This window comes from Salvelinus namaycush, chromosome 1 (genome assembly GCF_016432855.1).
Source record: "Salvelinus namaycush isolate Seneca chromosome 1, SaNama_1.0, whole genome shotgun sequence".
In the NCBI taxonomy this organism is placed as follows: Eukaryota; Metazoa; Chordata; class Actinopteri; order Salmoniformes; family Salmonidae; genus Salvelinus; species Salvelinus namaycush.
The window spans coordinates 43710529-43736055 of NC_052307.1; the positions used below are offsets into that span (position 1 = coordinate 43710529).

Sequence of the window (25527 nt, forward strand, 5' to 3'; positions counted from 1 at the left end):
ACTTTCACAATTCCTGACATTTAATCCTAGTAAAAATTCCCTGTCTTAGGTCCGTTAGGATCCCCTCTTTATTTTAAGAATGTGAAATGTCAGAATAATAGAGGAGAGAATGATTTATTTCAGCTTTTATTTCTTTCATCACATCCCCAGTGGGTCAGAAGTTTACATACACTCAATTAGTATTTGGTAGCATTGCCTTTAAATTGTTTAACTTGGGTCAAACGTTTCGGGTAGCCTTCCACAAGCTTCCCACAATAAGTTGGGTTAATTTTGGCCCATTCCTCCTGACAGAGCTGGTGTAACTGAGTCAGGTTTGTAGGCCTCCTTGCTCGCACACGCTTTTTCAGTTCTGCCCCCAAATTTTCTATAGGATTGAGGTCAGGGCTTTGTGATGGCCACTCCAATACCTTGACTTTGTTGTCCTTAAGCCATTTTGCCACAACTTTGGAAGTATGCTTGGGGTCATTGTCCATTTGGAAGACCCATTTGCGACCAAGCTTTAACTTCCTGACTGATGTCTTGAGATGTTGCTTCAATATATCCACATAGTTTTCCATCCTCATGATGCCATCAATTTTGTGAAGTGCACCAGTCCCTCCTGCAGCAAAGCACCACCACAACATGATGCTGCCACCTCCGTGCTTCATGGTTGGGATGGTGTTCTTCGGCTTGCAAGCCTCCCCCTTTTTCCTCCAAACATAACGATGGTCATTATGGCCAAACAGTTCTATTTTTGTTTCATCAGGACATTTCTCCAAAAAGTATGATCTTTGTCCCCATGTGCAGTTGCAAACCGTAGTCTGGCTTTTATATGGCGGTTTTGGAGCAGTGGCTTCTTCCTTGCTGAGCGGCCTTTCAGGTTATGTCGATATAGGACTCGTTTTACTGTGGATATAGATACTTTTGTACCTGTTTCCTCCAGCATCTTCACAAGGTCCTTTGCTGCTGTTCTGGGATTGATTTGCACTTCGCACCAAAGTACTTTCATCTCTAGGAGACAGAACGCGTCTCCTTCCTGAGCGGTATGATGGCTGCGTGGTCCCATGGTGTTTATACTTGCGTACTATTGTTTGTACAGATGAACGTGGTACCTTCAGGCATTTGGAAATTGCTCCCAAGGATGAACCAGACTTGTGGAGGTCTACAATTCTTTTTCTGAGGTCTTGGCTGATTTTCTTTTGATTTTCCCATGATGTCAAGCAAAGAGGCACTGAGTTTGAAGGCAGGCCTTGAAATACATCCACAGGTACACCTCCAATTGACTCAAATTATGTCAATTAGCCTGTCAGAAGCTTCTAAAGCCATGAGATCATTTTCTGGAATTTTCCAAGCTGTTTAAAGGCACAGTCAACTTAATGTATGTAAACTTCTGAATTGGAATTTTCATACAGTGAATTATAAGTGAAATAATCTGTCTGTAAACAATTGTTAGAAAAATTACTTGTGTCATGCACAAAGTAGATGTCCTAACCGACTTGCCAAAACTATAGTTTGTTAACAAGACATTTGTGGAGTAGTTGAAAAACTAGTTTTAATGATTCCAACCTAAGTGTATGTAAACTTCTGACTTCAACTGTATCATATTGTTCTATCTCGTATGTTATCCCCTGAATCAGAACACACTACTCACTCCTGATTCCACAAACGTATTAAAGCTTAGCTAGAGAGCAGAGGGGGAAGATTGTAGTGAATGAGAGAGTGGTAGAAATCAATAGCAGAGAGAGAGAGGGGGGAAGAATGTGTGAGTGAGAGGAGGATAGTAGACCAAGGATTGATGGAAAGCAATAGCAGAGACAGAAAGGAAGAATGAGAGAGAGAGAGGGAACACTGAGAACAGAGAGAGCAATGATGGCTCCAGCTGCGGCTTTTAACTTGGCCCATTATCTCGACCGCTCTATTCCCGGAACACCATACGAAATTACCAACCGTACCCAGCCAGTGATCCCCCTTCATTATCTCATCGTCTTACTCTCTTACTAATCTTCTTCCCTATCTTTCTCTGTCCTCTCCCTCTCTCTCTCTGCATGTTCTAGAACATGCCCTTTATCTTCCCGCCATCTCTCAGATGATGATTGGGTGCTAGGTTAATTCCCTGTGTGTGTGTTGTCCTCCCGTCCTCCAGGGGTCAGTGTGGAGTGTTTGAGGCCTGGTTCCTGCTGGTGCAGTGTGCTGACTGGTTGGAGGTGGCCAGCCAGCAACTGGTCTCAGCCAGACCCCAGGACTGTGGCCCCCTGCTGTGGCTCCTCACCTTCTATCACCACCCTACCAACAGGGGGCACCACCGGACACAGCAGCTGGTATGTACTGACTGGCTGGATGGAAGGGGTTACTGTTGTCAACTCCCTCGATACACTGAGTATACCAAACATTATGAACACCTTCCTAATATTAGGTTGCACCCCCTCCCCTTTTGCCCTCAGAACAGCCTTAATTTGCTGGGCATGGACTCTACAAGGTGTCGAAAGCGTTCCACAGGGATGCCGGGCCATGTTGACTCCACAGTTGTGTCAAGTTGGGTGGTGGACTATTCTTGATACACACGGGAAAAACTCAGCAGTGTTGCAATTCTTGACACAAACTGGTGCGCCTGACACCTACTACCATACCCCGTTCAAAGGCACTTAAATCTTTTTCCCTGTCTCAATTGTCTTAATGCTTAAAAATATATATTTTTTACCTTCCTCCTCCCCTTCATCTACACTGATTGAAGGGGATTTAACAAGTGACATCAATAAGGTATCATATCTTTCACCTGGTCAGTCTATGTCATGGAAATGTTTTGTTTACTCAGTGTAGATGTCGTTGTCCTTACTGACCTGTCATGGCTGGTCTCAGAATAGCTTGGCCAATAGATAGATGAATAATGGACTGAGGGATGAATAATAGATTGCTTCTCCGGGTTAGAAGGAGAGAGGAAGGGAAAACGACATGGAGAGAGGGGAGAGGAGAAAGGGAGAAGGGTGAGGGAGGCTGATATGGTATTGATCCCACTCGGAGTGCCTCTGCCTGGCTATTCCTGGGTTTCATCTCTCCTGTGTCTCCTGGCTGTCTCCTCTCTACCCTGAGGGACCTACACACACTGTGTGTGGTCAGAGAGAAGTTGAGGTCTATAGAGGGCATAACCTTTGGTTGACTCTGAAGACATTCTTTTGCGCCTATCCGTCCGGCCGTTGTCGTGGAAAACGACTACATTTGAAAACGACAGGCTTCCAGCTGAAGCTAGTTTCCTCCCGTTCCTTCTTTCTGTTTCCAGGTGGCGGCAAGAGAAGTCTGGGATCACCTGAGGTCACTCTTCCTGCTCTCGGCTCCTCCCCTTCCTGCTGACCGACTGCAGTCATTGGCCGGGCTGATGTCAGCCGTCCCCCAGCAGCCGTCCCTGGACTCGCTATTGGTTGTCAGCCTCCTGGTCAACTTTGCAGTTTTCTCCCTCAACCCCCTGAGTGGTGCCAGGGAGATAGTCCGCATGGTGAGCTCACAACTTTACCCCTCTTGATGCACGCACACGCAAAACCACACACACAAGGCTGGGCGATATGGCCTAAAAATCATGTCTTGATTTTTTTCAAACTCATGGGCAAATCACGATATACACTGAGTGTACAAAACATGAAGAACTTCCTAATATTGAGTTGCACCTGCCTTTTGCCCTCAGAACAGACTTAATTTGTCAGTGCTTCCCACAGTTGTGTCAAGTTGGCTGGATGTCCTTGTTACACACTGGAAACTGTTGAGCGTTAAAAACCAAGCAGCGTTGCAGTTCTTGACACAAACCGGTGCACCTGGGACCTACTACCATACCCCGTTCAAAGGCACTTCAATCTTTTGTCTTGCCCATTCACCCTCTGAATAGCACACAAACAACAATCAATGTCTCAATAATTTAAGGCTTAAACCATCCTTATTTAAGCTGTCTCTCCCCCTTCGTCTACACTGATTAAAGTGGATTTAACAAGTAACATCAATAAGGGATCATAGCTTTCACCTTGATTCACCTAGTCAGTCTATATCATGGAAAGAGCAAGTGTTCTTAATGTTTTTGTACACTCAGTGTATATCTAAATATTTTTAAACGATTTTCTCTAAATAAGCATTGTTGCATAATTAAAGGTCAAGACCGTGCGTTTCAAACAGTCCGGAGTAACAGGACAAATAATTTAATTATTTCATCAAAATAGTTTAACCTGGGCCTCCCGGGTGGCGCAGTGGTCTAGGGCACTGCATCGCAGTGCTAACTGCGCCACCAGAGTCTCTGGGTTCGCGCCCAGGCTCTGTCGCAGCCGGCCGCGACCGGGAGGTCCGTGGGGCGACGCACAATTGGCATAGCGTCGTCCGGGTTAGGGAGGGTTTGGCCGGTAGCGATATCCTTGTCTCATCGCGCTCCAGCGACTCCTGTGGCGGGCCGGGCGCAGTGCGCGCTAACCAAGGGGGCCAGGTACACGGTGTTTCCTCCGACACATTGGTGCGGCTGGCTTCCGGGTTGGAGGCGCGCTGTGTTAAGAAGCAGTGCGGCTTGGTTGGGTTGTGCTTCGGAGGACGCATGGCTTTCGACCTTCGTCTCTCCCGAGCCCGTACGGGAGTTGTAGCGATGAGACAAGATAGTAATTACTAGCGATTGGATATCACGAAAATTGGGGAGAAAATGGGATAAAATTTAAAAAAAAAATATATATATATAGTTTAACCTGCTTTTTTTTGCAATAATTATTGATCTGACTTTCAAGTCTGTCTATAAAAATGCCTTTTTTGTAACAAATTTAACCAGAACCATGCACATCCGCTAATAATGACCAACTTCTTCTAGCAGGAGGAATGATAGAAAATGAACACAGGTCTCATAAACCATCTCTGAAGCACAAGCCCACGTGCTAGGGAGTAGCCAGCTAATCTTTAGAAGTCTAGCCAAGTTGGATCTATTTGCTTGCTAACAAGGTAGAACAGTTGAACTGTTATGAATACACCCTCCTGTCTGTCTCCAACTGTTTGAACAACATGGCCTGTTCACTTTGTTACGATGTTGCAATCCAGTGGCCTACCTAGATTAGATGCTTATTGTTGCCAATTCCTTATATAAATGCATCTTTTAATGCTCATTGCACATTTATAAAACACGGACGACACAGCTAGCGCATAACAGTAGGTAGCTAAAATGCTGCTAGCGGTACCGCAATGCCGCATGCGACAAACTGAGCATTAATTTTCCACAATCATGTTCATTGATACTCCCATTTTAGTAGGGTCTGCTCTGTAAAGGGTACCGTTAGAAGGGGAATCGACCGTTTCTGTTGGACCAAACCTCAGAAGCAAATAGTGTGTGTGTGTGTGTGTGACAGACAGACAGAGCAAAGAACCTGTTTTTTCTCCCCATCCCTCTATACTCATGATGGCATCGCTGTTATGTGAACACAATTTTCTGTCTCTAATATACCTGTGTATATCGTGTGTGTTCCAGGTGGTGCAGCAGTCAGGGCTGGTCCGTGAGGCAGTGTGTGTTCTCGACATGGTTGAGCTCCGACTAAACAGAGAGAGAGCCTCCTCCAGCCTCACTGACAGAGTTAAGCTCAGGACCAGGGCTCTTCGGGGCACACTCACACACATGGTACGACACGACACAGACACACAGCCACTATGGCAGCGATGGGATACACACACAGCCGTGCCAGGCTGTTCCACCAACCAGACGCTATGACACTGATACGCACAAACAGACGCTACAGATACGACAGTGGGAGGACATACAGTCACAACTAGACACCCACACGTATCAGGACACACGCTTAGCTGTGCAAGAGCAACAGGTCATAAAACGTGCCCTAACCCTTCCACTCAGAACACATTCCTCTCATTACACACACATGGGGAAACATCCGTTGATTTGAAGAAGGGAAATGACATGCAACAACACCTGATATGGACACAATGTTTTTCTCTACAGAATGTCTCTACACCAACTATACTGCATTGTATGGTACAAACCTATACTAAAGAAATGTGACGTCAACCCTTCAAGTCTCATTATGAATATGGAAATATTTCTAATTTGTTAATACAATCAGAGTAATGGTCTATAACCTGATCTGAGTCATGTTTTTTTGATTCTGTATATTAGCAGACTCACATGTAGGACAAAACAATAAAATCATATGTACAGTACCAGTCAAAGGTTTGGACACACCTTACAAAATTCAAGGGTTTTTCTTTATTTTTAAAATGTTCTACATTGTAGAATAATAGTGAAGACATCAAAACTATGAAATAGCACATATGGAATCATGTAGTAACCAAAAAAGTGTTATACAAATCAAAATATATTTTATATTTGAGATTCTTCAAATTAGCCACCTTTTGCCTTGATGACAGCTTTGCACACTCTTGGCGTTCTCTCAACCAGCTTCACCTGGTTACGTGGCACCGATATTAATCAGAAACATTTATTCTAGTGTCAAAATTGACTACAAAGTGTAAATAGGATAATTTTGGTCATAAAGTCAGTCTCGTCCAAAACTGAGATTTGCTAGATAATTAGGAAAAAATGGTATGTCACGGAAATACCGTAAGAATTTTCCTTGGGTTTATTTTAATCCCGCCCACAGCTGGCAGCACCGAAGTCATCATCAATTTGGAACTCAGCTGCACGCGATCTGATTATAATGATGCCCATGTGATTATAATGCCCATGTGATTATGATGCCCATGTGATTATGATGATGCCCATGTGATTATGATGATGCCCATGTGATTATAATGATGCCCATGTGATTATGATGCCCTTGTGATTATAATTCCCTTGTGATTATAATGATGCCCATGTGATTATAATGATGCCCATGTGATTATAATGATGCCCATGGTCAGTTTGGTTTGACATTCGACATCCCTATGGGACTAGTTAGAGACATTCAGTAAATTACAAAATGTACATGGGACAATATTTTAAAATGTCAATAGCTCCAAATTTAAATGACTTAATCTCAAACAACTATACATTGCAGAAATTCATAAATATTGAAAGTATTTAATAAGACAACTAAAATATGTGCAATATAGGGTATGTGACCGACCGCCTCGATTCCGTCTTACACTATATATACAAAAGTATGTGGCCAGACCTTCAAATTAGTGGATTCAGCCACCCCCATTGCTGACAGTTATATAAAATTGAGCACACAGCCATGCAATCTCCATAGCTAAAATTGGTTCGGGCTAGACCCCTTAGATCCAGTGATTCTGTGCTTCCAACTTTGTGGAAACAGTTTTGGGAAGGCCCTTTCCTGTTTCAGCATGACAATGCCCCCGTGCACAAAGCGAGGTTCATACAGATATGGTTTGTCGAGATCAGTGGGGAAGAACTTGACTGACCTGCACAGAGCCCTGACCTCAACCCCCATCGAACACCTTTGGGAGGAATTGAAAAGCTGACTGGGAGCCAGGCCTAATCGGCCAACATCAGTGCTTGACCTCAGTGTTCCAATATCTAGTGGAAAGCCTTCCCAGATGAGTGGAGGCTGTTATAGAAGCAAAGGGTGGACCAACTCAATGCCCATTATTTTGTAATGAGATGTTCGACGAACAGGTGTCCACATACTTTTGGTCATGTAGTGTATGTAGCAAAATTCGATTTTAAATTATTATTTTTTATTTTTTACATTGAATAAAAGTAGAGACTCAGAGCTACAAAATGGTATATCATACACTGCAGTTGAGGAACAATGGGAAAGTAATTATGCTTTGAAAGTTGAAAAAACATGTAACCCCACTTTTGAGAAAATAGCCCTTCAATGTTTTGGTGCACCTACCGGAGAGCTCTTTTTTGTATACACCTATTGAGCATTGTTCAGACCCTCTTAAGCCTTTGCCCCACCCATCTCTTAGTGAATTCACATGTTAGGCCATGTGCTAAACAGAGTGAGTAAGCTAGTGTGGTAAACAACCAAAGATTTCAAGACTAAAAGTGGTGAAAGTAGTAGCCTACAATAAGGAAAAATCCAGGTAAAAATACACTATCTCGTCCTTGTCCTATATCCTAACATGACTTTGGTGCAGGTAATGTTGTTCTTCACATTACCTTCTCTGGTAAAAACACTATATCAAATAAAATCAATGTTTATTTGTCACATGCACAGGATACAAAGGTGTAAACGGTACAGTGAAATGTTTACTTACATATTCGATTCGTAGCAATATCAAAAAACAGACAGTGTCCAGATAAAAATATTCGCTAATTATTAGATGATGCTTACCCAGACACACTTGTTTAAATTGGATGGGTCATGCTATAACCACTCCCCAGCCACATCCAGCTAAGTGGATGGGTCACTATTGTCTAGACATGTTCATGAAATACAGTAGATGGCCGTAATCACCGCCAGACACACCTGGCTAACTTGATGGGTCATGTAATGTAGATAGCTAGCTAAAAAATAAACCATAATCCCAATCCATACTATTAGTAATACAAACTGATTGTCATAGCTGTAGTATGAATCTGCAGGTGGCTTCCAGACACAAGACCTGGTTAGACTGTTTCAAAGGGTGGGTGAGAAGGGTGAGTGACTGTAGCTGTACTGTTTTTTGCAGAATGAATGTACAAACGATCCCACGTTCGAACACACAAGAAACACTCACATCAAAGCACACCTCCAAGACCCAAATCTCCACATCAAAGGACACCTCCAAGACCCAAATCTCATTCTCAGTCGCATTTCCTAATGAGGAGAATTGAAACTGAGGCTAAATCAGAAAGTTCAGTAAAGAGGCATTATTACATTTATAAAAATGCCATGAGAATAGTCTTTATTTTCTGATTCCTATATTTTTGAGAATTCTGGAGAACATAACTATGGGTGTCCCAAATGACACCATATTCCCATTATAGTGTACTACTTTTGCCCAAAGTCAAAGGGCTAATAGGGCACTGGTCAAAAGTAGTGCACTATATAGGAAATAGGGTGCCATTTAGGACGCAGTCCTATCTACACATCACCTATTACTATTAGTATGTACAGTACAGTGCTTTAACTTCATTGATCATGCAGGAAAGAAAACAGGTTGGCGTTTGGTCTTCCTGTCTGGAGGGGAAGTAGTGAGAGCATTACTTTCTCAGTGTTTCCTCTCCCTTCCATGTCCCAAGGCGGGCAGCTGGGCAGCCTATAAAAGAGAACAGTGGGAGAAAAGAGAGCTGCTATGAGAACAGACAATAACAGCTGGTGTACAGTTCATAATACAGTCATGGGAGTATTTTGCTTCCCAAATGAAACCCTTTCCCCTGTATAGTGCACTACTTTTGACTAGGACCCATAGGCATAGCACACTTCAGTGCATTCCGAAACTATTCACTTTTTACACATTTTGTTATGTTACAGCCTTATTCTAAAATTGATTAAATCGTTTTTTCCCTCATCAATCTACCCCATAATGACAAAGCAACATGGCAACAACAAAAAACAACGATGTAAATATCACATTTACATAAGTATTCAGACCCTTTACTCAGTACTTTGTTGAAGCACCTTTGGCAGCGATTACCACCTCGAGTCTTCTTGGGTATGACGCCACAAGCTTGGCACACCTGTATTTTGGGTGTTTCTCCCATTTTTCTCTGCAGATCCTCTCAATCTCTGTCAGGTTGGATGGGGAGTGTCGCTGCACTGCTATTTTCAGGTCTCCAGAGATGTTCGATCGGGTTCAAGTCCGGGCTCTGGTTGGGCCACTCAAGGACATTCAGAGACTTGTGCCGAAGCCACTCCTGCGTTGTCTTGGCTGTGTGCTTAGGGTCGTTGTCCTGTTGGAAGGTGAACCTTCGCCCCAGTCGGAGGTCCTGAGCGCTCTGGAGCATGTTTTCATCAAGGATCTCTCTGTACTTTGCTCCGTTCATCTTTCCCTCAATCCTGACTAGTCTCCCAGTCCCTGCCACTGAAAAACATCCCCACAGCATGATGCTGCCACCATCATGCTTCACCGTAGGGATGGTGCCAGGTTTCCTCAAGATGTGATGCTTGGCATTCAGGCCAAAGAGTTCAATCTTGGTTTCATCAAATCAGAGAATCTTGCTGTCATGTGCCTTTTACTGAGTAGTGGCTTCTGTCTGGCCACTCTACCATGAAGCCCTGATTAGTGGAGTGCTGCAAAGATAGGAGAACCTTCCAGAAGGACAACCATCTCCACAGAGGAACGACAGAGTGACCATGGGGTTCTTTGTCACCTCCCTGACCAAGGCACTTCTCCTCCGATTGCTCAGTTTGGCCAGGTGGCCAGCTCTAGGAAGAGTCTTGGTGGTTCCAAACTTCTTTCATTTAAGGAGGATGGAGGCCACTGTGTTCTTGGGGACCTTCAATGCTGCAGACATTTTTTGGGCACTCTTCCCCAGATCTGTGCCTCGACACAATCCTGTCTCGGGGCTCTACGGGCAATTCCTTTGACCTCGTGGCTTAATTTTTGCTCTGACATGCACTGTCAACTGTGGGACCTTATATAGACAGGTGTGTGCCCTTCAAAATCATTTACAATCAATTGAATTTACCACAAGTGGACTCCAATCAAGTTGTAGAAACATCTCAAGGATGATCAATGGAAACAGGATGCACCTGAGCTCAATTTCACAGTCTCATAGCAAAGGGTCTGAATATTTATGTAAATAAGGTATTTCTGTTTATATATTTTTTTATATATTTGAAAAAAAATCTAAAAACCTGTTTTTGCTTTGTGTGTTTTGCATTTCCGAATGCACTGTATATAGGGAATGTGCTCTGGTCAAAAGTAGTGTACTAAATAGAGAATAGGGTGCCATTTGGTATGCATCCGCTGAGGGTATCAGTCATGTGTGTTGTTGCGTAGCTCTTCAGGGCTGGAGGATGATGCCGATGGCTGTCTGTCTGGTCGTGTGTTGGTATGGGCTGGACTCCTGTTCCTGCTGAACTGAGCCAGTCATTCAGTAGTACTGTTATCAGCTCAGTAGGCACAGGAGGCACAGTCCTAGACTAGTCCTCGCTCTCTTCTTCAACATTTTGTAATGAAATGTTGCCTTTGGTCTTTGTTGCTGAGACACGCCTGCATCTCTGGGAGGCAAGCCTCTTTCAGTCTTCCAATATGAATTGAGGGCCTATATTCGACCACAATGCAACAGTACATCTCACTAAAAGCGGTTAAGTAAGAACAGGTGGCCGTAATTCTAACATGGCTCTGATTTCTCAGAGTTCCATTCATGCATTCAGCTCCATATTAAAACACCAATAGCAATTCAGAGGTGCTGGAGCCTAGCTGGGAAAACAGTTAGTACCACGCCAGGAATATGGCACCTCACAGTAAGCTTATAAAAATAGAAAAAAGTGAGGTTTACTTAGGATATTAAAGTGAACAAATGTAGGTTTACTTCTGGCATTAGAGTGAAAATGTCTTTTCTATACATTTTCATCGTGCTTTGATGTGCAAGCCCATTTCCCTTCCATTAGGCTGTAATAAATCAGGCTTTAGATATCGTCTCCGATGGTAATTCCTCTCTTTTAGAAGCCTTTGATAGTCATTACTCTTGTAACAGGCCCTAAATATAGCATTTTCCAGTCAGGCTCCACATGGACCTAATTTCTAATTCACACATCTGTCCTCGCTTACAGCGGCCATTTTGTTAGAGACAGAAAAGACCATAGGGCTATACCAGCTCTCCTACCGCTTCCCATCCCGCCACTGACCACACCACAATTACCTTTCCAGTCCAGTATGTTCATTCTGATCCATTGGTCGGGATGCAATCAAAAGTGCGTTACAGAGCAGCACAAAGCATTGGCCACAATGCGCCTTTTGAACGCAATTTCCCTGACATTTTGCCGATGTCAGCTCAAGCATAATCACCTTTTTTTAAAGTCAAGTGCAATGCTCTTGGCGGAAACGCACCTTTGATTGACTCCGGGGCCATTGATTAGTTACGGTCTGAGCTTGTTCAACAGTTCAACGTCGACAGATTTATTTCCGTTTCCATACGCTCAAAGAAGAGATGGCGTTGAGCGATCGGGTAGTTCTTATAGCAAAGATCCACCATAGATACTGCTGTACCGAATTGAACTTGGACATGTTTGTTAGTGCTGCTGGAGTTTGAAAATAAGAGGACAACGAAAAGGAGGAGGAAGAGGAAGTGGAAGAAGACGGTCCTCCAGGGCCCATTGTCAAAGTGGCTCACTTAGCACTGAGCAGCAGCATTAGCAATGCCTGTCTTCCTCATTTTCATTAGCACTGTCTCCTGTGTCCCACATCCCTCCCCATCACCATCAGTCCACCCGGAGAGAGAGAGCGAGCGAGCTCACAGAGACAATGAAGGAGAGAGAAAATAGAGAGGATGACGAGAGAAACTGAGAAAAGGGAGGGGAGAGAGAATAGAGAGAGGGTGACGAGAGCGACGGAGACCGAATGGGCAGGAGAGCATAACGCTAGGCTTATTAGTAACTGCAGCACATCAAACTTAGGAGACTCAAAGTTTGAATTCCCACGGAGCACGCACACTCCCTCACTACTGACTCCCTACTGTACATCTCCACTCCAGCGTAGGGTATCTTCAGACATGCAGAGACAGGAGACAGGAATTTATCTTGCATGCAAAACTGTTCATATGGTTTACACATTGGGGGAGGAGGGAAATAGTGTCAACTTATCCTCTCATTCCACCTCTCTCCATTGTTCTCTCTTTCTTTGTCGGATTCTGTGCGTCATTCTCTCCTTAGGTGCAGAACTTAGCCACTGTGAACAAAGGAGATCAATCACTGTTCACTAATCAGCTAAGCTCTGTACCTGGTGGGAGAGAGGTCACTGCCTGACTGGTGGACACACACACACAGACACACAATGCACAGGGCTGCACATGGACACCCACATAGACACACACGATCCAAAAGTTTGCCCCTCTCCCCTACACGGGGCCTCTCATCATCACCCACACAAACACACCCTGTCAGATCATCATGTCTTATTTGACTTTATTATTGCAAGCGGCTGAGCGGTGGAGCCTCCGGTTGTCATGGCAGCCGGCAGGGTCTGGCCTGGGTGGTAATCCCTGGCAATGTGATTTTATCTTAAGTCACAAATCAGCACGCCAGGAACCCTCCCAGAGCAGACATGAAAGACCAGGATACTCTCTCTCTCTTTCTTTTCTCCCATTCTCTCTCTTTTCTTCTCTTTATCCCTAGCTCAGTTGTGCCAGGAACCCTCAGAATCCTGACATTAAAGGCGAGACCTGTCAATCCTCGCTCTCCCTTTCTCTCACACCGTCTCTCCCTTTTCCCCCCAGCGTCATCACACCAGGAACCATTACAGCCTAGACATGAAAGGCCAAACCGGTGGCGTTCTCACTCTCCCTCTCCTTCTATCCTCCTCTACCATTCGCTACGCTCCGCTACACCGGCGATATGCCCCTCGGTAAGCAGATCAGGAGGTATTCCACAGGCATGTACAGGCCGAAGAGAAGGAAAGAGAGAGAGAGAGAGGGTGAGAAGGAAGGAAAGCTTGGACTGGCCGTCTTGTCATTGACGGACAGGGAGACATGTTATTGTGGACAGTGACAGAGAGCCACTGTGACAGGAGGCTGACGGACTGTGGCCCCAGCAGAGTGTGCGTGCGCGCGTGTAAAGTGATTTGTCAGAGTAGACAGACAGAGCGCTCGCCTGGAAAACCTTTCTCCTCCCCTCTGCACACACATAAAGCTGTCCTCTGTGTTTGTGTGGCTGAAAGCACCCTTCACGTCTTGCTCTTGCTTGGCCACGGCCTGATAAAGGATTTATCTATCTGTGTGGTGAGGCCTGTATGTCTCTCTGCTTGATCTAGACAAGTATTTAGCAGCACCTCCGAAAAGAACCGCCTTCTCACATATAAAGTGCATTCGGAAAGTATTCAGACCCCTTGACTTTTCCCACATTTTGTTACGTTACAGCCTTATTCTAAAATTGATCAAATTGTTTTTTTCCTCACCAATCTACACACAATACCCCATAATGACAAAGCAAAAACAGATTTTTAGATTTTTTAAACAAATGTATTAAAAATAAAAACAGAAATACCTTATTTACATATTCAGACCCTTTGCTATGAGACTCCAAATTGAGCTCAGGTGCATCCTGTTTCCATTGATCATCCTTGAGATGTTTCTACAACTTGATTGGAGTCCACCTGTGGTAAATTCAATTGATTGGACATGACTTGGAAGTGGGCTAGGTAGCCTGAATGGCCCGTGCTTTCTTAGGACAAGTTCTAGTGTTCCCACTGTACTCCTTTAAAGAGACCAGTCCTCACTCCTTTTCCCTCTCGGTCTGAATCATAAACCTCTTCTATTCTCCTCGATGGGAGGGAAGAAACAAATAAAACCCTTGCTGTTATGAGAAGCCGGACACCACCTTCCCTCCCAGTGGGTGACAATGCAGTTACAAACACACACACACACAGAGGAATTTCAGGGTAAACACAGTAAAAAGCTGCACAGGGCTAACTGGAGACACAGTCCTCTCTCTCCTTCTCTACTGTCCGTTTGTTTGAGGAACACATTCCCAAATTCCTGCCCTGACAAACACATCCTGACGGCGCTCCTGAGAAACCACAGAAAAGGCAGCGTTCTGAGCTCTCTCTCTCTCCTCTCTCTCACTCTCACACACACACACACACAGAGAGAGCTCAAGGAGGAATGTGTGAGAGAGGTGGCTAAGTCACTACACCCCAACACAAAGAGTGCTTTTACAGTAGCACTCCGAAACAAGACCCAGTACACCCATCTAAACGTGGCAGAGGAGCTAGAGAAAACATAGCACTGAAGAGGACGTATATGTCTGCCCACTATCTACTATACTGAGGCTAGCGATAATACAAAATAGTTTCAGAGCAATATGATCCCACTTTAACCAGGGCATAATCAACAAGGGACCATTATCACTTTTAACATAATCATGTTCAGAAACAAATGGTACCTATGATTATGAGACGGCACAGCTGGGGGGGTCAGTACCTTTTTGTGTGCCACCTCATAGGACCATCTCCTCTACCACTCTGCGAGCTGATTGGTCCATTTCGTTCTGGACCAATGAGAGGCAGCGCCTGGCCAGCGCCTGTTGCCTAGTGTCCTCTTGAACCATCAGCTCCCCGTACAGATAAACACCCATGGCCTGGAGAGACAACACACACAAATACAATCAGCCTAACATACAGATACACACCCACAACATGATTTTGCACAAGAGTATGTGCTGTGTGAGAGAGAGGCAGCGTGTGTGAGAGTGTTACCTGGTCGTGTATGAGGAAGTGCTCCACATCTCCATAAGCCTGAGCGTATTTGTGTTTGACCACCAGCTCACACCAGCGATGCCTCACCTGAAACACACATATTGGAAGAGCTCATGATAGGAGCCATACAAAACACTTTACACCAGCAAGCTCTCCCTCTCTCTCACACACTCACTCTCTCTGCATGTGTGTATGTGTGTGTAGGATGGTGCCTGGCCTTTCTCCCAGAGGATCAATGGGAGCTCTGTTACCACGGTGACCGGAGAGATCAGAGACTGGCTCTGTCCCCGCCTCCATCATCATCCCTCCTCATGTTTTTGTGTGCGTGCGTGCGTTCGTGCATGTGTGTTCTACCCTTACGCTGTTATTCTACTAGCCTCGTGACGGGAGTGATTTGTGATTTATTGCTACGGGGGGGTGTTTTTTCTCTGTCCTAGACGATAAATTCACCTAGATGGAAGCAGCAATACTGAGGATTCTTTTTCCTTCTCGTGTCTCGCTTGATGATTCACACACCCACACAGATGTATGGACTGACACACACATGCGCACACACTCTGTTTTCCCTTCCACCTGGTGTGGGGGGCGTGAGAAGCAGAGCTGGGCAACGCTCCTTTGATAACAGCGTCTCTGAATGCTCCCTTTACCTCTGCAGCCTTCTGAATAAACATGAGCTTCATAGGCCTCAGATGACCCCTCTCTCTCTCTCTTATAATATAAACCGGGAATTGATTGAAAGTTCCTGGAATTTTGCAACGGTAGTAATATCACATCACTTACTGCCGTTTCAGTGCTTTATTTCTCTCTTTCCCGCTCTTTTTTCCCACCTTGCTCTTTCAATAGGTCCAGCAGCCTTTTCTTTTTCAGATCCCAACCTCTTTCGTGTCTCTCATTTTTGCAATCAATCAATCCTGCTCGTGACATCCTGGATATATGTGTGTGTGTGTGGGGTAATAAATGTAGGAATGTCCTGTGTAATTGGTGCGTCTCCCCTCAAGAGAGAGACAGAGGCCCAGTGAGGGGGGGTAAGAAGGGGGTGAGAGGGGCACCAGGCAGCTGGCTACCCCCAGGGCTCTCCCCAGGAATGCAACCCAGCACAGAGAGCAGCTGCTGGGGCTGCGCGGGGCAGCAGAGCAGGGTGGCCTGGAGGGCATTCAAACAGATACGCACATTAATTACAATACATGTTGGCCTAAACTTGCTGATCATGTTCCTTCCCTGCACTGTAAAGGGGTTGCTGTGAATTTGACAGTAACTTACAGGCAGCTAATTGGCAAGTAATTTACTGTATTTCGTATTGCAGTAATGTAAATATGGTATCAAAGCAAGTACTATGTAATGACACAGTACAATATCGTAGAATTGACTGTATTACACTGTAAAAAAGTTATATCCTACTGTAATCGTAATGTATTAATGAATGAATGGATGAATTAAATAAATTCATTGACGGGAGTGAGGTTTGTATTTCAATGTATTATTATTGTAATTACAGGGGATTGGTGCAAGCAGGTTGGCTGCAAGGTAGTGTTTACATATCACAGCATATAAATGAATATTTAGTGTTTTTATATCCCTTTCATTTCTAAAGGCCTTAACATACCACCCTGCATACCACTGCTGGCTTGCTTCTGAAGCTAAGCAGGGTTGGTCCTGGTCAGTCCCTGGATGGGAGACCAGATGCTGCTGGAAGTGGTGTTGGAGGGCCAGTAGGAGGCACTCTTTCCTCTGGTCTAAAAAATATCCCAATGCCCCAGGGCAGTGCTTGGGGACACTGCCCTGTGTAGGGTGCTGTCTTTCAGATGGGACGTTAAATGGGAGTCCTGACTCTCTGAGGTCATTAAAGATCCCATGGCACTTATCGTAAGAATAGGGGTGTTAACCCTGGTGTCCTGGCTAAATTCCCAATCTGGCCCTCAAACTATCACGGTCACCTAATAATCCCTAGTTTACAATTGGCTCATTCATCTCTCCCCTGTAACTATTCCCCAGGTTGTTGCTGTAAATGAGAATGTGTTCTCAGTCAACTTACCTGGTAAAATAATGGATGTTTTTTCCCATACTGGAAGAGACTATAGGGCAAAACAGGCCAAAATGCTCAACCGTTCAAGACTTAATGCCAATCTGTCTCCTATACATTTTAAATTGGTAAAGCACTATTACTAATGGCTGCAACAAATATAGCCTCTTATAAGGCACGCCAACAATACCATGCACCCACTAGTGGTCAAAAGGTTTTTGTCGCTCCAAAAATACGGTACAGCACTGTATTCTGCGGGATGGAATTACAGTACCATTCAAAATACAGCAATTCTTTCCCCACCCACATAATTTTACCACAATGCACCATCATTTACAGTATACTGCAGTAAAACGTTTTCACAGTATTTTATTGTTGATAATATCCAAAATGTGTTTATAATGGAAAACTGTCATTTATTGTCTGTTAAAAGGTTACTGTATGTCTAAATTATTTTAAAACAGAGTAAAACATCTTTATGAAACGCAGATGCCAACCCTGCAGTTCTCTGTCTATCTGTCTTATTCTCTCTCTCTCGTCCTCCTGCTCTGCTTCAACACACGAGGAGTGTCTTTGGTGTGGTTTGGTATAACAGACTCCTTTCCTCTCTGATAGGACCCTTCAACCTAGCGTGGGCAATAAGGCCTTCTGTGGTACAATGTGCCCTGTATGCTTGACCGACAGATGGCCCACACACACACACACACACACACACACACACACACACACACACACACACACACACACACACACACACACACACACACACGCGTGCACGCGTAAGCACCAACCCACACATCACGAGACACACATGAAAGGAAGCGAGCCACAGTCACGCATTCACTCTCATACATGCACACATACTGTACTCATACAGTACACTGCCACATGCAGTCACACACACACACATGGGTCGTTCCACCTCAAAAACCACAATAGGATTTCGACACCCACAATCTCAGATTGTTCTGCTATGATTTCATTGGATTGGCATTCTTGCAACATTGGCATTCTTGCAACATTATTGATTGGCATTCTTGCAACATTATTTTGTTGAAATATAATTAGATCTCTGAGAAATTAAGCTAATTGATTGCAACCAAATTGGCAATTTTCTTTAATAGTACCTAACATCTGATTTGGACCAAGCTTTTTTCTAACAATGAGTTAAAACATGACAAATTCAAAGAAATGGTCAAAAGCCCTCCACGGGCCCCCCACACCGATCCCACCCCAACAATGAGTATACAGTATCAGTTCTCTATGTTTGACAAGTGGTATGGAGCTGCGGCTCAGAGTATTGCTTCTTCATACTATGTAATGTATTCTCAGTGTATTTGGTGATGTTTTTATCCCCTGTTCAGAGAAATGAGTCATTGAAGCTGTTAGGTTTATGTAACATACTACATCCGTGGGTAGCTTTTGACCAATTTCTGGATTCCTCATGTCTTACTTATTGTTGGAAAAAAGTTTGGTCCAAATCAGATGTTAGGTACTATATTTATTGAATATTATATGAATCCTATAAATAAAAATGGCCAATTTGGGTGCAATCAAATTAGCTTAATTTCTCAAAGATCAAATTGTATTTCGAATAAATAATGTAGCAGGAATACTTATCTTATCTGTTTCTAACTACAGAAACGATTTCAGAACAATCTGAGATGGTGGGTGTCATGACTTGCTGAAATGAAATGGAAAGACCCACATGCGTTGAAGCCAGTGCTCGCACGCTATCCTTCGCACTACATTAAATGCTCGCACACATCTCACACACATTCTACACCATTCAAATGGAAGGACAGAGCACTAACCATAACAGACAGCACCTTAAGCGTGATGAATTCCCACACTTTAACCAGCTACACCTCCATGAAGTAAACACTGCTAACCTAACATAACAGGGGAGACGTGATGCTGCACTTAAGCTTTTATTTATTGAACTTTTCAAACACATTGATCATTCATTTTGTGGAAAGGTTGGAGGGTAAGAAAGAAAAAGCATTGGAGGAATGGCTGGACACATGTGCGTATGTGTCTGTGTGACAACTCAGGTTATTTTTAGGGACCATTTAGTTTTTCCCCCTGGTATTTGTAGATGAACATGTCTGTTGGCCTCCTACCCCCAGTCAGACTGCAGAGGCCCAGACAGAGACCGTCTCATGTTGAACCACTGAAGGCCAGCCAAGTACTGTACACTCACATCCTTTACAGTCTTTTATTCTTACACCCAATTGATTCTTAGAAGTGAAGTACATTCTCAGTAGGAAGTCTTTCCGTAAAGACTACCGTAAATGGACTAACATCTGAGCTACACATCAGTTATTGATTTCTCCTTCCAAAAAGGTCATAGACAGTAATGACTATAGCTTCAGATAAGAGAGGAAAAATGTATCAACTCATTCTTTTCAAGACAGGGCATGTGTTAATGACAGCTTAACTTGTTTAGTTTCCAGCTTTAACACAGCTGTGCTTACTCTGACTGCTGCACTTAATGCTGCACTTAATGCTAGAGTACAGTAAAGCCCCTACACACAAACACACACACACACACACACACACACACACACACACACACACACACACACACACACACACACACACACACACACACACACACACACACACACACACACACACACACACACGTAACTCCCACCACAACCCCCCACACACACCTTATCCTACGCATAAACACCATTAAAGTGTATAGTTAGCTAACACACTTTTGTACATCGCGCTGTAACGTACAATTTACCTTATTTTAGCGCCTCAAACGTAATACTTCCAGGTCAACTGTAATATGAATACCATTGTAAAGGACAATTTCTACCCCTTTCCAGCAAAATCAATGACGAGACCTTCATGCTGCCCGTCTTTGCATGATTGAAGAAGGCACTGAGCTCCGTCGAGTCTTTAAAAAAAATGACGGGTGAGGAAGTGAAACCTACTGCGTCCCAGCTAGCACAGTGGATCTGGGCCGATTCCGGCTGAGTTGGGGCACTCGGCTGACAGTCAGACTCGGCTGACGTCATGTGGCCCGAGTCTGGGCAGCCTTCGGCAGTATTACTTATGGCTACGATGCGGGGATTGATTTCGGGCCGATTCCAGTGTGAGTTATCTGGCCCAAATGTATTAGTTGGGGCTCGGGCCGATTGGGGCTACTCTCTGGCAGATGATTGCACGGGCTGCTTTATATAATGAACATTTAATTATTTATTTTTCCATATTTTCTCATTGTTTCTGTGATCAAAAAAAATACAATTAACATTTAAATGAAATTCTTTAAGAGTCCTGTATGTTGTATTTCCTTGGTGCAAGGCAATTGATAAGCATTAAAAACTTTGTGGATGGAATCTCCCAAGTGGCGCAGCGGTCTAAGACACTGCATCACAGTGCAAACTTAGGGGTTTTGTCCTGTTGGAAAGTGAACCTTCGCCCCGTTCTGAGGTCCTGAGCGCTCTGGATCAGGTTTTCATCAAGGATCTCTCTGTACTTTGCTCCGTTCATCTTTCCCTCTACTGACTTGTCTCACATTCCCTGCCAAAGAAAAACATCCCCACAGCATGATGCTGTCACCACCATGCTTCATCGTAGGGATGGTGCCAGGTTTCATCCAGACGTGACGCTTGACATTCAGGCGAAAGAGTTCAATCTTGGTTTCATCAGACCAGAGAATCTTGTTTCTTATGGTCTGAGAGTCCTTAAGTGCCTTTTGGCAAACTCCAAGCGGGCTGTCATGTGCCCTTTACTGAGGAGTGGCTTCCGTCTGGCCACTCTACCATAAATGCCTGATTTGTGAAGTGCTGCAGAGATGGTTGTCCTTCTGGAAGTTTCTCCCATCACCACAGAGGACCTCTGAAGCTCTGTCAGAGTGACCATCGGGTTCTTGGTCACCTCCCTGACCAAGGCGGACATGAACTGTTCAGAGGAGAGTGCGTGAATCAGGCTTCATGGTCAAATTGCTTCAAAGAAACCACTACTATTTTTATTTAAACTAGGCAAGTCAGTTAAGAACAAATTCATATTTACAATGACGGCTTAGGAACAGTGGGTTTACTGGCTTGTTCAGGAGCAGAACGACATAAGTTTTACCATGTCAGCTCGGGGATTTGATCTAGCAACCTTTCGGTTACTGGCCCAATGCTCTAACCAGTAGGCTACCTGCCGCCCCAAAGGACAACAATAAAATAAGAGACTTTCTTGGGTCAACAAACACAAGCAAAGGACATTAGACCGGTGGAAATCTGTCCTTTGGTCTGATGAGTCCAAATGTGAGATTTTTGGTTCCAACCGCTGTGTCTTTGTGAGACACAGAGTAGGTGAACGGATGCAAATAGTCTGGGTAGCCATTTGATTAGATGTTCAGGAGTCTTATGGCTTGGGGGTAGAAGCTGTTTAGAAGCCTCTTGGACCTAGACTTGGCGCTCTGGTACCGCTTGCTGTGTGGTAGCAGAGAGAACAGTCTATGACTAGGGTGGCTGGAGTATTTGACAATTTTTAGGGCCTTCCTCTGACACCGCCTGGAATAGAGGACCTGGATGGCAGGAAGCTTTGCGCCAGTGATGTACTGGACCATACGCACTACCCTCTGTAGTGCCTTGCGGTCGGAGGCCGAGCAGTTGCCATACAAGGCAGTGATGCAACCAGTCAGGATGCTCTCGATGGTGCAGCTGTAGAACCTTTTGAGGATCTGAGGACCCATGCCAAATATTTTCAGTCTCCTGAGGGGGAAAAGGTTTTGTTGTGCCCTCTTCACGACTATCTTGGTGTGCTTGGACCATGTAGTTTGTTGGTGATGTGGGCACCAAGGAACTTGAAGCTCTCAACCTGCTCCACTACAGCCCTGCCGATATGAATGGTGGCGTGCTCGGTCCTCCTTTTCCTCGGCCCACAATCATATCCTTTGTATTGATCACATTGAGGGAGAGGTTGTTGTCCTGGCATCACACGGCCAGGTCTCTGACCTCCTCCCTATTGGCTGTCTCTTTCTTGTCGGTGATCAGGCCTACCACTGTTGTGTCATCGGCAAACTTAATGATGGTGTTGGAGTCGTGCCTGGCTGTGCAGTCATGAGTGAACAGAGAGTACAAGAGGGAACTGAGCACGCACCCCTGAGGGACCCCTGTGTTGAGGATCAGCGTGGCGGATGTGTTGTTACCTACCCTTTCCACCTGGGGGCGGCCCGTCAGGAAGTCCAGGATCCAGTTGCAGAGGGAGGTGTTTAGTCCCAGGGTCCTTAGCTTATTGATGAGCTTTGAGGGCACTATGGTGTTGAACGCTGAGCTGTAGTCAATGAATAGCACTCTCACATAAGTGTTCCTTTTGTCCAGGTGGGAAAGGACAGTGTGGAGTGCAATAGAGATTGCATCCTCTGTGGATCTGTTAGGGTGGTATGCAAATTGGACTGGGTCTAGGGTTTCTGTGATAATGGTTTTGATGTGAGCCATGACCAGCCTTTCCAAGCATTTCATGGCTACAGACGTGAGTGCTTCGGGTCGGTAGGCATTTAGGCAGGTTAACTTAGTGTTCTTGGGCACAGAGACTATGGTGGTCTGCTTAAAACATTTAGGTTTTACAGACTCGCACAGTGAGAGGTTGAAAATGTCAGCACATGCTCGGAGTACATGTCTTGGTAATCCGTCTGGCCCTGCAGCCTTGTGAATGTTGACCTGTTTAAAGGTCTTACTCACATTGGCTGCAAAGAGCGTGATCACACAGTCGTCCGGAACAGCTGGTGCTCTCATGCATGTTTCAGTGTCATTTGCCTCGAAGCGAGCATAGAAGTAGTCGTTTGGTAGGCTCGTGTCACTGGGCAGCTCTTGGCTGTGCTTCGCTTTGTAGTCTGCAATGGTTTGCAAGCCCTGCCACATCCGACGAGCGTCGGAGCCGTTGTAGTACAATTCAATCTTAGTCCTGTATTGACACTTTGCCTGTTTAATGGTTCTTCGGAGAGCATAGCAGGATTTCTTATTAGCTTCCGGGATAGAGTCCCATTCCTTGCTCTAATCTTTAGCTCAGTGCGGATGTTGCCTGTAATCCATGGCTTCTGGTTGGGGTATGTACAGTTGAAGTCTGAAGTATACATACACTAAGGTTGGAGTCATTAAAACTAGTTTTTCAACCACTCCACAAATGTCTTGTTAACAAACTATAGTTTAGGCAAGTCGGTTAGGACATCTACTTTGTGCATGACACAAGTAATTTTTCCAACAATTGTTTACAGACCGATTATTTCACTTACAATTCACTGTATCACAATTCCAGTGGGTCAGAAGTCAAAGTTGACTGTGCCTTTAAACAGCTTGGAAAATTCCAGAAAATTATGTCATGGCTTTAGAAGCTTCTGATAGGCTAATTGACATAATTTGCGTCAATTGGAGGTGTACCTGTGGATGTATTTCTAGGCCTACCTTCAAACTCAGTGCCTCTTTGCTTGACATCATGGGAAAATCAAAAGAAATCAGCCAAGACTTAACTTCTTGCGACTACAGGGGGTGCTGTTCCGAATTAGCATTTTGTCGTCTCCAAATTAAACTGCCTAGTACTCAATTCTTGCTCGTACAATATGCATATTATTAATTCTATTGGATAGAAAACACTTTCTAGTTTCATACAAAGTTGGAATGATGTCTGTGGGTGACCCAGAACTCTTTCTACAGCGAAATCCATGACAGACAGTGAAAGGTCTGAGAGCGAAGCTCTGGTTTCAGATCAGTTTTTAAGGTCTCTGTCTATCCTATGGAACGACACGAACTGCACCCGCCTTCCCCTGGATGTCAGTAACCAATGAGAAGTGGAATGGGCCTTCTGCGTAGCTCTCAGAGGTTATAAAGGACCAAGGAGTGAGGGTAGCCCCCCTTTCGACGCTCGCCTTTACGCAGGAAGACACCTCCGGATGCCATTTTCAAAGGCTCGGTTATCAACGTAAAATGTATCCGTCTGTAATTTAATTCGATATAGGACTTAGAAACATCATAAGGTAGTTAATTTAAACCGTTTTATAGCAATTTATATCCGTTTAGTGCGATTTTGATGCATTTCTATGTGAAGCACCGGGCACATTTCGGGGTCCCGGTCGAACGTTAGCGGGCATTTAGACGGACAAAGGACATCTTTCGACCAAAAGAAGATTAAACCCAAGAAAGAATACATTGCCCAAGAATCTGATGGAAGAACAGCTCAAAGTAAGCAATATTTAATATGATAAATCGTTGTTCTGTCGAAATATTTTAAACGCATATTTCGCCATTTTGTTTGTTATCGCGTCACTTGGCGAACCCTGTATTGAAAAGTAAGGATAATTTAAAAAATGTAAGTCAGCGGTTGCATTAAGAACTAATTTGTCTTTCGATTCCTGTCAACCCTGTATTTTTTAGTCAAGTATATGATTAGCTTTCAATTAAACTAGATCACTCTGATAGATGACGTCAGACATATTGAGGCTTGATTTCCTAGTATTTTTATTGTGTAACCACGGTTTTGTATGGCTAAATATGCACCTTTTCGAACAAACTGTATATGTATGTTGTAAAATGATGTTACAGGAGTGTCATCGGAAGAATTCTGAGAAGGTTAGTGAAAAAATTAATATCTTTTGGCGATGATAACGTTATAGCTCCCTTTGCCTTGAATTCATGCTCTACTAACGTTTGTACATGTGGTATGCTAACTTATCGATTTATTGTGTTTTCGCTGAAAAACGCTTAGAAAATCTGAAATATGGTCTGAAATCACAAGAACTGTGTCTTTCCATTGCTATGCTTTGTCTATTTTTATGAAATGTTTTATGATGAGTAAATTGGTCATACACGTTGCTCTATCTAGTAATTCTAGTCGATTTGTGATGGTCGGTGCAATTGTAAACTGTGATTTCTACCTGAAATATGCACTTTTTTCTAACAACACCTATCCTATACCATAAATATGTTATCAGACTGTCATCTGATGAGTTTTTTTCTTGGTTTGTTGCTATCAATATCTTAGTTTAGCCGAATTGGTGATAGCTAGTGGTGGAGAGAGAAAATGGTGGACAAAGAAAGATGGTGTATTTTGCTAACGTGGTTAGCTAATAGATTTACATATTGTGTCTTCCCTGTAAAACATTTTAAAAAACAGAAATGATGGGTTTATTCACAAGATCTGTATCTTTCATCTGGTGTCTTGGACTTGTGATTTAATGATATTTAGATGCTACTATTTACTTGTGAAGCTATGCTAGCGATGCTAATCAGTGTGGGGGGGGTGGGGGGTGATCCCGGATA

At 44.1% G+C, this 25527-nt stretch overlaps 2 protein-coding genes across 5 annotated transcripts in view; one reads left to right on the plus strand and one right to left on the minus strand.

Moving 5' to 3' along the window:
* The window catches only part of fancc (FA complementation group C), a 42510-nt gene extending 36339 nt beyond the window's left edge, over positions 1 to 6171 (plus strand). For 3 of the 4 annotated variants that reach the window (XM_038988948.1, XM_038988955.1, XM_038988963.1), the window contains 3 exons: positions 2123 to 2297; positions 3254 to 3466; positions 5450 to 6171. In XM_038988948.1, coding sequence (XP_038844876.1) covers positions 2123 to 2297; positions 3254 to 3466; positions 5450 to 5686 — 625 coding nt within the window. In that variant the 3' untranslated portion in view covers positions 5687 to 6171. The remainder of the gene's footprint in view (positions 1 to 2122; positions 2298 to 3253; positions 3467 to 5449) is intronic. The other variant, XM_038988972.1, reaches the window with a different exon arrangement.
* A 1913-nt stretch (positions 6172 to 8084) lies between these two features.
* Positions 8085 to 25527, minus strand: part of LOC120044357 (aminopeptidase O (putative)) — a 117003-nt gene continuing 99560 nt past the window's right edge. The window contains exons 15-17 of the mRNA XM_038988984.1: positions 15244 to 15330; positions 14969 to 15125; positions 8085 to 9144 (exon numbers count right to left, since the gene is read on the minus strand). Of these exons, the coding sequence (XP_038844912.1) occupies positions 14985 to 15125; positions 15244 to 15330 (228 nt within the window). The 3' untranslated portion in view covers positions 8085 to 9144; positions 14969 to 14984. The remainder of the gene's footprint in view (positions 9145 to 14968; positions 15126 to 15243; positions 15331 to 25527) is intronic.